This window comes from Scleropages formosus, chromosome 14, assembly GCF_900964775.1.
Source record: "Scleropages formosus chromosome 14, fSclFor1.1, whole genome shotgun sequence".
Lineage (NCBI taxonomy): Eukaryota > Metazoa > Chordata > Actinopteri > Osteoglossiformes > Osteoglossidae > Scleropages > Scleropages formosus.
This window is the reverse complement of record NC_041819.1, coordinates 9,192,335-9,204,962: the sequence shown is the minus strand read 5'-3', so window position 1 is coordinate 9,204,962 and position 12,628 is coordinate 9,192,335. Positions and strand designations below refer to the sequence as shown.

The window sequence follows — 12,628 nt, the reverse complement described above, 5'->3', positions numbered from 1 at the left end:
TTGGACATAAAGTGTAAGCAGATTCAGAGGACATTATCAAACTGATTGTTGAAAAAGGATGAAAATAGACAGGCCACAGTCACTAACCATTCCAATCAGTGAACAGACTGCTAATTGAAACAATGGTTGACTGCCATTTTCTCCGTTTGGGGGGAAAAAAGCAGAAATAAAAATAATTATGAGAAGTACACATCAAAACAGAAACACAGCTGTGTGAAATCATATGCAGATGGCAGCATGTTCAAGCCTAGCATGTGCATGTTTGTTTCTCCTCTGACAGGAAGGACAAAACAGAGGTGTCACTGCTGTAAATGATTAGCGAGGATGGCCTGCACCATGAGTCTCTCTCTTCTCACCTGCTGTGCCTGTGCTGTGCTCTGGGCGCCCTGTCTGGAGGTAAGCTCTGCGGGGATCGGTAGGCTCCATGCCTCCTCAATACTAGGAAGCATTTTACTTTTATTCTGTAGGCTACTTTGCTGAAGGTTTGACAACTGAGCCTAGGAAAAATTACGTAAAAAGACATTTAATACTACTCTACTTAAATTCAATCTGTTGGCAAACTAGGTCTAGTATTATTATATATACATACCATCATTTTCACATACAGGCAGTCCCCGGATTATGAGCGAGTTCCGTTCATAAGTCTAAATCGGATTTCTATGTAAGTCGGAACAGTTAGATACGGTTTGTGCCCAACGTCAGTCAATTGTTTATCTTGGTATATTGTGTACCTTTCTATGCATAAAAAACATTAAAGAAACATTTCCAGATACACTAAAACATCTAACACAATCATAATAATACAATTTCAGTTGTGATCATTTTCCTTTTCTTTGATGCATCACCATCACTTGCATGACATTTACGCTTTGGTGCCATGGTTATGAGGGTAAAAACCCAAAAAAAAAATTATGCCGCAGTAACACACGATACTTAACAGCAACATGGTCCAACTGAAAAGAACAAAGCCCTTCTCCTACCTGGGACTCACGTGCCCACGGGCTGACGAACATGCTCCATGTGCCCCCGAGAAATGTTTTGATGTATGTCACGAAGCAGCGCCCGTTTGTTATTACAAACCATTGTATGTAACTCGATTTAATATAATAGGTTCTACAGAGGGCTGTTTGTAACTATGGATTGTATGTAAGTCGGATGTTCGTAACCCGGGGACTGCCTGTGTGTGTGTGTGTGTATATATACACACGCAAGCTTGATTTCATATTGAGTCATGAGATCATGTAGTTTTACTGTTACACAAGATGAAATAAATTTAAAAATCGGTGAACACATTAGCGTGGACTGAATGTCATGAAATTATGACATAAGTTACTGGTGAAAATGTTCTCTCATTCATACACATTAACAAATGGGCAAATTCAAATTGGGGAAAAAAAAATAAACTGCGGGGGGGGGGGGGGAATCAACAGGTAGAGATAAAAAAAAAAAAAAAAAAACCAAATGCAGCCCTTTCAGTGGGTGAATACACACCAACACCAATAAAAATGCTGCTTCCAAATGCTATATACCATTAACACAAACTCAGGTAATGCAAACAGCAAACTGGCTCAGATATGCCGTTTGTGCACAGACATGTTTTGCAGCAGAAGTTAAATGACTCTGAACAAAAATAATCAGCTAAATAAATACAATAATCTCTTTTCTGATAACAAAAATGAAGGCTCTACCTGTAAGCATTTAATCCGAGCTGTGAGAGCTGTGGTATTAGTACAGGACTTGCTGCGTGTGGCATTGATGTAACACTTGATGGCATCCTGGGGCTGGTTGCAGGACTCGTACAGGGTGCCCAGGTCCATCCATGCAGCTGCATGGCCATGGTCCAGCTGCACGGCACAGATGTAGGCCTGCAGGGCATCCATGGGCTGGTTCTGTTGCTGGTACAGCACGCTGAGGGACACCAAGTGAGGTAAACTCTAGTGAGGGTGGATGATCTGCTGAGCACTGGGTCTAGCAGGCATGGTCTGTATACTACACTCAATCTATACACAGCAACCCCGAAACCCAACCCAGTCTATGATAACGGGGCCAAGGGGGACAACTGGAATCTTAACTAATTTTCAGATTCATTCCCGACCCCAGGGTAACACGTGCAGCCATCTTTTGGAACATCTGTGACCCTTTTACCACTGGAAGGTCTGTATTTTTCCATCTGTTCCACTGCCATTTTTGCACAGGACTACACAACTCTACATATTCAAGTAAAATTACTACATTAGGCTCTGGATGTATCATATTTATTAACAGCAAATAAAAAGGCCACAGACACAGAAATGGAGCACTTACCCTATTGAACACCATGTGTCGGCACTCGCTTCTGACTTGTCAATAGACTGCCTGTAGGAAATGAAAGCATCTTGGACCTTCCCAATACTGGAGTAGCACCTGCAGAGTAAAAGAAATGAAACATACACCATGAGACACAGTACTCATACCAGCCTTCCTATTCACTGCAACTTGGCATTTTCTGAATCTTCAAATATCGCGGGGTACTTTATTAGTGTTGCACTATACCGATTACATCAACTTGGCAATTTTAATTATTAAAACAAAACTTTTTTCATTTAACCAACTTAAAATTTTTGATTGCAGTTTCATAAAGCGGTGCAACTAACAACTTTCTAAAATTTTGTTTAACATGAGAAACAACAAATTCTCAGCTATCATGTTCAGCTTAACATTTAGTTACAATTCCAGTCAAGAGAGATATTAAGGCCATCTGGATACCTCACACTAAGTGATAAAGAAAAAAAGAAAAAAAAAGTTGTATTCACTCACTAAAATACCAGCATTCTTATGGTGTTACAGGGCAGGTAAACAGTTGCAGAATGTGACAGCTTGTAAGGTGGTACAATCCTAAGTACATGCATATTTTCAATATTGAATTTTTACTTTGTCATTTTAATTACCTAACGCCAGAAAGAATTCCTGGCTACACCACTTATATGGGTACAAGGGAGAGCTGTTACTGTTGGAATGAAAACTCATTTCCTGCATGTTCTCTCTCTCACTCACTCACTCACGGCAGTATCACATGCATTTTAAACAGAAATACTGCACACCATCAAATAATATTCACTATTACTGTGCTTGTAAATATTTGACTACAGGCACCCTAATACTGAACCCCAGCCAAGAAGCCAGACAACTGTAGTAAACGGTACAATATTCAGGTAAAGAAATCAACATATACAGTATAAAAAAAATTCAGTACTGACCGGCCTAAGAAGTACCAAGACTGCCCAGAATTAGGATCTGCTTCTAGTGACTTCTGCAGACACTGGATAGCATAGCTGTCCTTACTGGCTTTGTCTCCAAGCTGATCCACTGTGTGATACATCCAGCCTACAAAGCAGAAATGAGGAGAAAACATCTAGAGAAACAGCCACGACATTGATATTAGCTGGATGTTTTTGACACTCATCAGAAGGACAAAAGCAGAATGGCAGTAAAACGTTAAGACAACAATGAGCAGGTTCAGTGAAAAGGAACAGTCAAAGCCCATAAAGAAAGCAAACGGCTCATCCAAGGAAGCACCTCACTCAGACACCAATACAGTTAAGAACGAGTGACGAGCCGTGGAAATTTCACAAACTCCCTGCCCCCGTCTCAGGGGCAAGAATACGTCTCGTTTTCTTAACACCTGTAACAAGCCGGCCAAAAGGAATTCACCATGGCAACTCCACACTAATGGAAATGGGTTTATGACTGGCAAATTTTCTGCAGTGGAAGCCTTTGAAATGACATTTTAGTAGGAGGACTTACAGAAATTCCTCAGAGTGGCTGGTATGTGTATGTGCACGTGTATACAGGAGTGGGTATGGAGGTGGGGACGTCACATATACAATAAATAAATAAATAAAAAAAAAAAAAGTGAATGTATGGCACAAATGTGATGACTGATGTTTCAGGAAATAGGTGGAGGAGAGGCAAAGCAAATAAAATTACGCAATATTGCACGATGTAACCACAGCTGGCTCAGTAGCAAAACCTTGTAGCTGCCCCAAGGCACCAAAATACCTTTTGGTGTTTGAAAATAGTTTGATTGGCCTATATGGGATAACAAACTGAGTAGTTTAAAGGCCTGTGTTATATGACCACAGCTGGTACCACATAAAATAAGGAAAGCGGTGTTTTTTTTTCCCCTCATCTCTTAGAGCCAGAGCATCAAAGTCACCATTCTGAGAAATGTGTTCAGTGAAAATACCTTCTTGAACGTATACCTTGCTTGATTAGCTCAGCCCATTTGGCACATGCTGGGTTTGAGAGATAAAGCAGCACATAAACTTACCCAGTTGTTGCAGAGTAGCTGCCTTCACCTGTGAAGGGAGATTTTCTGTTTGTAGGAGACGTTCGTACGCTTCCTTGGCAGCACGGTACTTCTTCTGCAGAGGAAGCAGAGAGAACATGCTAAGCAGTAGGTCACAAGGAGGTACCAGCTTCTCCCCAAGACTAGCCACAATGAGGCTTTCTAGACAGACAGCCAAGAAGGAAACGATAACATTAACGTGCCCGGCTAAAGAAAGAACTGGACGACTGCTGGCGGAGGGTCAGTCTGTAGAATACCAGGCCAGACTCAACAAGGGGGCTATTGGAATCATCTACCAATCACAGCCCAGAGAAACACGAGAACACCCCCACTTAAATAAGCATTTGTTTCATTTTGTGCCCGCTGGGAGAACTGTTACCCTTTCTAAGCTAGTCTGGAGTTTAAGCAGGTGGGGGGGGGGGACTTATCAGCAACTCCATCTGAATGGAGTCCAAAACAAATCACCTTCAATGTCTTCAAGGGTAAACTATCTCCATGACAACAAGCCCAGTCTCCTTAGGTCAGGAAACCATAAATGTAGCTCAGCGCGAACACATCACCCCTTACCCTAAACACTACTGGACTACAATAATGGACTACTGGTCCATTTATATAAAAGCATGGTGACTTTGCCCGTACACTTTGTTGAAAAATTCTGTTTCTGAACACAACCCGATCAGAACACAATGCAAGGACAACAGGCACATGACTAAGCAAAGTTCTCAGATCTGTCCAGAATGCCAAACGTTGATGCACAAGGTGTTTTCATACTCCTGTCACCTACAAAATTTGACAAGAAGCACAGGCAGCAGTAGTGCCAGCTGTGTATTTATAAACCAGAATGCTGGCACCAGGTAGCACTGGTGCCTCAGAGCTACGGTTTAGGAACTGGGTTTGAATCTGGTGCAGCCAGTGTGGAGTTTGCATGTTTTCCCGTGTATATGTCGGGTTCCTCTAGGTACTCTGGTTTGCTCCGAGAGTGCAAAAAACATACATTTCAGATGGACTGGTGACTAACTTGTTCTTTGTGTGTGAGTAAAAAATGGCTCTGTATGGTAGACACTTATAGTAGTGTAGTGCATCAAGCACTGGAAGTCACTTTGAATAAAGGTGTCTGGCTAAATATTAGTTGATATGCTTAGCGTGAAGTTTCGGTACATGATTCCAGCTGATTTCTGCATTCAGGTCCAGACTCCCTATCACCTGAGATTCAAGCACTCTCCAAGAGGGTCTTTCATGACTTCATTTTTTATAAGTTCAGATATGCAGAGACAGGTGGTTGTGGGTTCCAAACTTCACTTTTTCACAAAACATTTTAACAAGCCTGAAGACAACAAGGGAAAACATTTTTCACTCTACATGCCTTGAAGAACCGCAGCAGAGAGTGCCGCAGCACTCATCTAAAAGTCAGCAGGGTTGCCATGGATACACATCCAAATGCTTTAAAAGGGTATGTAAAATTATGATATTCAAATTCAGTCATTGCGTTTGGCCTTTGTATTGACAAAACCTAAATAAGTCTTTAATGAGTCAAACCGGTGAAGAAATATGACAAACATGGAAGATGTTTCGAAAAGCCAAATGGTGACAGAACAAAGCTGCTGAAGCCAAAATACGAATCCAAATTAGAGCTCTAGAAATAGATCTAGAAGATAAATTACTTGAGAAATTTCCATTGTAGTAAACAGAACCTTTTCACACTTACCTGCTAAATCTTTAATATAGAAGATGCTCAAGACCAACAGGTATTAGTCCAAATTTATCTTCACTGAACATCACGTTCAATAGTTACATATGATTGTGGTTATACAAATAACAATACAACCACAGCAGAACTGAATTTAAAAAAAAAAAAAAAAAACACAGAAAACAGAAGTAACTAAGACGCTTACCTGAATTTCATACAAATGAGCAATGTGAAACTCGACTGCAAAAAGAGAACGCAAAGAGAAGGTTACAAATAATAATACTAATAAACAAGCTTGATGTGTCGCTTTTGTGTGTGATTTTGTCTTCTGCCTTTACTTAATGTGTAATGGTGTTTCCAAGGCAACAAGGCATTCAAATAAATGCAAAAATGAGAAAAACAAGGTTATCGAAGTAAGAGTGGCCAAGCTTTCTTGCTTTATCCTTTTTCAAGCAAAATGTCACAGCAATTACCTGAAAATTCCATTCTCAAGCATTAAGGTAATTTCTGGAAAGTTATTTAACTCAAGTCATTCATAATATGTCCAAATGAGAAGCCGTAATGTAGCACGTTTGCTCACAATCACTTACTTTCAGCTTTGGACAAAGTGCAGGGGTTCGAGTCAATCAAAGCCAGCTGAAAATGCTGAAAAAAGGACAGGGAGATTCATGATTGGCAGGATTTTAGAAATCAAAAACATTTAGGCCATTTTTTTTTTTATAAAAGTATTTTGTAAAGGAAGGATTTCATGGAAAATCAACAGCGAAAAACTACGACTTATCAAGGTTTGTTCTCACACAGGAAAACATTTCCTGCAGGTGGGAGAGCAAGTCTTTCAAAACATCGTTACAGATGATAAAAGTATACATACAAGCAAAGCACATTATATTCATTCATCAAGTTCAGTTCCAATCACTCAATTTGAACACCTTCAATGAATGGTTTTCTCTGACAGGACACCTTGTATGAATGGCACCATGACTATACTGCTTCTCCACAGAGAACTGGCTCACAGGTTCATGGCAACTGCTACAGTACCACAATGCATGTAAATACTGTAAAAACCCATTGAAGTACAACATGCTTACATGGATAGCGGGCACCTCAACACCACACTCTTGATAGCCCTTCCCCCTCAAAGCTCTCTCCAGAGACAGCCAATGCTAAAATCCCTCCAGTGCCTAGATACAATGCACCTTTCAGCACCATCCACCTACCATGGGAAAATCAGCATTTGTACACTCCTGTGATGGAAAGCACCCTTCGCAATGGCTAGCAGCTGATGACAACAGGAGAAAGGAGGGGGCTGGGGGGAAACCCAGGGAAACCCAGTAACAAACTGTGAGGCAATTAGCCCTTAATTGCCTGTAACCAAAAGGTGCTAAACATAAGCCACCTGTTTAACAACCACAAGATACAGAGCAGCAACACAAGTAAGAAATGCAACAATGACCTAAAGAATAAGCTTGTGTAAAAAGCTTTTTTAAAACCACACAAATATCATGCCTAAAGCTCATTACCAAATTAAAAACATGCCACAAATAACAGGGCCCAAGAAACAGGTAAATCTCCTTTACTGAATGCAGAATTGTCTTTTGTTCAAGTGTCTGCAGTAAGAAGCACAGACAATGTCAAAGTGCTGCTCCTTAAGTGTGCTCCAGCTAAGTCAAATAATCTAACTGGACCATTACTCTGGCCAACTGGCCATTACTGTCAAATCTTCCATGAGAACAGCCACCTGAAACAGAACAACTCCAAAAGAAGCAGTTCTGCGTCACAGAAGATGAGCAACCGATCCAGTTCGATATTAAGAAGCTTCACTCCACTCTGGGCAAACCAGGCAAAGGCTTTATTATGTCAGTCAGAATTGTCTCCGCGAGACTGACCGCTGGCCTCTCCTCTTGCGCTGACTGCTTTTCGGCAGACTGCTGCCAAGGCTGACAGCTGACAACCGACACACACCGCCAGGCAGTTAGCTCCCTCAGCCGTAACTCTGCTCCCGTGTTAGAGCACATCCAGACACGCACACCGCCGGGAAATGGAAATGAAAGTGGAAAAGAGCTGAGGGGTGCCAATCTCACACAAAGAGATGAGCTACGATGTTACAGCATTCAGCAGGACAAAGGCCTATTCCATAGTTGCACTCATTTAAATTTTAAAATCCATTTTTCTTCAGATTTAAAAAAAAAAAAAAAAAAAAAAACCCAATAAACATTACTATACGAGAGGATTAGGAACAAATGTTTCCTGGACTGTGCTGCAGGCTACCTTCCAATCAAGTTACATCAGCAGTAATCATCAGTAAAACCTCTCCGTCCAACTCCATTCCACATACTTACGGGGGGGGGGGAATCAAGCCAGAATGAGAAGAGTCAGGGCCTTTCTTCCTTCAAGGAGGAAAAGATGAGAGGCTACAAGGAAGATGGAGCTCAGGCTGGAGGGATTTGTGCTGCTGTGCAGGAACTGAGGAGGAGCGCAGTGTGCTGCCTTATTCGAATCGCTGGGTAAGAGACGCCAGTGAAATACTGGTTGCTTGCCAGAGTCTGAATGGCTCTCTCAACCGCTACATGCTGCAATGGAAGGAGGGATGTGGAGGAGAACCCGCCACATGTGCCGCCTGAACCACCAATTAACATGCCTTCCTGTCTCCTTTCAGAGGAGTAGAGCTGCACGGCAATACAGTTCCGTGTTACTTACACTAGCTCACTTTAAAAGTGAAAGAGCAAGAGGTTTTCCCACTCTTTTTCAAGCAAACAAAATCCTGGAGACAGGAACACAGGTGCAACACAAGAACTGCAAAGCTCCTGTCTCTGGTGTGTCCTCACTGTCAGCTTTCTGTAATCTTGGAGGAGATGACAGTAAGTACTGAGACCAAGAGCAAGCAACAGCAATATTTGCTATGTGTTAAAAACCTGTCTGTTACGATTTCCCTCATAATGTGAACGGAAACACCCCACCCACCCACACCCAAGTCTAATGGACAGAGTACACAAAACTCTGAACCATCCGTAACCATCTTTTTCCCTAAGGAGCACTACAGACACAAGCAGCAACATATGGCACATTTCCACAGCCAGAATGACAGGAATTACATGAATTAAACCTTAAAGGGTTTATAAAGAGTGCAGGGGGCGGGAATGAAAGGGGGTGGTGGCAGAGTGAGAGTACAAGCCAAAAAGGCAGTACCAAGCCTTCTTGATAGGCCGTGACCAGATGGTTGCACTACACGAGAGCTAACGCGCCACCGAAGGCCAGAAAGGGTCTGGCAGAGACACTATTGATCACACAGGGCAACTGACCATGACATTTGAAGGGACCAATAGCCCACTGGGGACAAGTGCATATGTTAATAGAGAACCCAGCATACACCATACCAAACCACTCCATAGCAGCCCATGACACACGTGCAAACATCTCAATATCTCCTGGTCCAGACAGGCACCGCAGGGAGCAACTACCACAGAATAGGTGTTACCAAGATAGAGTGGTTTAAATAGAAACCAGTCATTTAAAGGATCATGTCTTTTTTCCCCCACAAACATTCATTTCATAGACATCTAAAAACTGGGTGGCACAAACCCATGACAAACCATCAAGAGATAAATTTGTGTTGTTAGTTGGAAAAACAGAAATGCCCAAGACATTAACAAAACCTGATGAAAAAGCCCACTTGCTCATCATTAACTCCTCATGGTTAAAATTTTATCATCTAAGAGAAATTTTCGAGTAAGCCATTATAACAGCTCCGCATGAATACCTACCTTAAGGCTTGACTCATAGTCTGTATTAACTTTAAACATCAGCCCAAGCCGCAGGTGGATCTCCTTGGCTCTAGAAAAGCTGGGATCAATGTAAAGCACCTCCTGAAATGCTTTAATCGCCCTAGAAAACAAAGAAATAATACTGTGAGGGCTGACAGAAAAAAAAAAAAAAAAAAAAAAACATTGATCATTTTCCAGTTTATATGGGAACATTCTTTTTTTTTTTTTTTTTTTTTTTTAATTCAAGGGAAAATTTCCCCTGAAAACCCATAACAGACCTGTAAACACTGGAGTTTTTATCCAGAAAATGCTAAGTCAACATTGCTTTCATCTAAGAGACACCAGCAGCTTACAGTGAATGCTCCACCCCTCTGATTCCCTACATCCACAGCACAGGCTGCTGGGAAGCTGCAAGTGGGCAGAGGCAGCAGCATCACCATGGCAACAACTCTTACACCACCTTCACCACTGGTACTGCTATCACCACTGCAGCAGGGAGCAGCTGAGGAGCACAGCAAGCCAGCCAGCCTGTACTGAATGCAGTGGCTGCCATGTGCTAAGGTATAAATTAATCACACCACCACAGCGACACAGGAACACACATCCCCACAGCATTGGACCACAGCTCACTCAGCACACGATAAAAAGTACTAAGTGCCCATCCCCAACCGTGAGCACTGTTAACCTTGCTCACCCTCAGCACATGAATGTAATGTGACAAATCATGAGACAGATGAGAGAGAAAGATAACACCCTCAACTACTAAAAGTATTTATAGCAGAGGAACACGTCGCAAGTGAACATTTCTGGCACCATTTTAACTTTCAGTCGTACACATGCATTTCCTGTTAAGTTCCGCTTGACGGAAGCCAGTCTCATCTGTTGAAGATTTTCATCTAGCAGATCAAGTTTTTTTTTTTTTTTTTTTTTAAAAACAATTTCAAAATTCTGAGCATATTCTACTTTTGCCCCAAAACTGCTCATAACTTAAACATGTCTTAGAAACTAAAATGTTTTCCATAAATACATACATAGTAGTACTTCAGACCAAAATGTTTAATTATGTAACATTTCATTTAAAATTCTATTTACAGGTTCAGATTTTTCCTGATTAAAGTCCATTTCAGAAATCACATTAGCATATAAAAAAAGTGACTGACTAAAAACAAACACTTTTGGAGCTGCAATTTCTAACATGCACCATAGTTTGAGGGAAAGAAGAACAAGAGATTTAAGAGCTTCTACAGCAACAAAGCAGGCAGCAAGGAATCACAGGACTACAAAATGATGTGTGGTACTGCAAACCCTTTTCATCACTTGAACCTCATTGGCTGGGCAGGGTAGCAATATTCTGCTTTTCACATCCCACCTCATGGTATCAACACAATCAAAACATCTACTGAAATTAAAGATGAACAATAAATTTCACTGTCTGGACATCACCTTTAAAATATGAAATAAGACCACTACCTGGGTTATTGCTATAAAAACCTACCAGAATGAAAACCCAGAGCAAGTCATCATCTTAGCAAAGAAACATAGCCAGTGCAAAATTCTTTATTACCTGTTGTTAGGACAGCCCCACATCCTATTATCTGAACCTACTAGACCATACATAAGATGCAGTACAAGACGCATGTATGTCACTGGAGTCTGAGGCACCTCTAGTCTACTCCAAATTCCAGTTTAGGTTACACAGCAATACATTTAGGTGCTTTCAAAAATACAAGGTGAGTCTAAATGATTACAAAATTCATAACAGGACAAAAATTATTCTGAAATAAATGGAAACAAATGGAATTTCTCTAAAGAGCTGCCATAGTAAAAGAAACATGCTTCACAACAAATACGCAATAAGACAACAGAATGAATAATCCACTCCTAACCTGATATGTTTTTATTGATTTGGTGAGTTCATTAAAAACCAGGTATTCATACGATTGTATTTATCAAAAAAGAAATCTGCTCAGATGATGTGGGGTCATATATTTAGCCCAACAGTAAGAGTTGAAAGGCTGGAAATGTGGGCAGAGCTGGACAGAGAGCAGAAGAGGTTAGTTCAGTGTCCAAATGCACACGGTGCAGTACACAGCCATGCACATTCTGTGTCTGAAGTGATGTAATTGATGATACCGGCAAGTGTACAGATTCAGATGGATACTGTGCATGTGAATATGATCATTCCTTATGCAAAGGGTCCTGTTTTTTAAAAATCAAAATCGCTCTATAAAGACCTTTAAAAACAAGCATCCTTACCTTAAGAATGTGCAAAAGAAAAGTCTGCAAACAGGTATATGTAGCACTACACATGATGGATTGGGCTGAGAAAATTGAGTGACGGAACACCCATACCAACGATGGTCAACTACAGCCTCAAAACCTTTCTTTCCTTTTCCATTGATTTTACATGTTATATTAAGGAACTTAATTATTGCTGTGTTCTTATTATTAGGAGTCTATAGCTGAGATCCCTGTCAGTCTCCTTCAGGATTAAGAGCACTGTGCCTGCCCTGCCGCTCCCCATTCAGACCAACGTGGCATGCCTACCTTCTCTGTCCAGAACAGGCTTCTGTAGAGCAGGGCTGCACTGGCCTGGACAGGGAGAGAGGGTACCTACAGTAGTAAATATCAGGAAGTATCTGCAGCACCTTAACCACTTTATAGCTTGAAACCATAGTAATGTAGGATGTACAATGGACTCTTTACCCTGAGCAGATGTAGGCTGAGTAGAAGTACTGATTACTGAAAACTTTTACCATTAATCCTTATTCATCTGATGCCTTGATTGGCTTACTAAGGATGATAAGTAACAAAATTCACAACTGGAGCTATTTGTATCACATTACAATGTCC

General features: G+C 41.2%; 1 protein-coding gene across 5 annotated transcripts in view; it reads right to left on the bottom strand.

Annotated features, from left to right (window-relative positions):
* The window catches only part of LOC108920542 (lysine-specific demethylase 6A-like), a 50,737-nt gene that overhangs the window by 12,781 nt on the left and 25,328 nt on the right, over nt 1-12,628 (bottom strand). For 2 of the 5 annotated variants that reach the window (XM_029257850.1, XM_029257848.1), the window contains exons 6-14: nt 12,323-12,367; nt 9,776-9,896; nt 6,605-6,659; nt 6,220-6,254; nt 4,310-4,403; nt 3,237-3,363; nt 2,305-2,403; nt 1,689-1,908; nt 357-497 (exon numbers count right to left, since the gene is read on the bottom strand). In XM_029257850.1, the coding sequence (XP_029113683.1) occupies nt 357-497; nt 1,689-1,908; nt 2,305-2,403; nt 3,237-3,363; nt 4,310-4,403; nt 6,220-6,254; nt 6,605-6,659; nt 9,776-9,896; nt 12,323-12,367 (937 nt within the window). The remainder of the gene's footprint in view (nt 1-356; nt 498-1,688; nt 1,909-2,304; nt 2,404-3,236; nt 3,364-4,309; nt 4,404-6,219; nt 6,255-6,604; nt 6,660-9,775; nt 9,897-12,322; nt 12,368-12,628) is intronic. The other 3 variants (XM_029257851.1, XM_029257849.1, XM_029257852.1) reach the window with 3 other exon arrangements.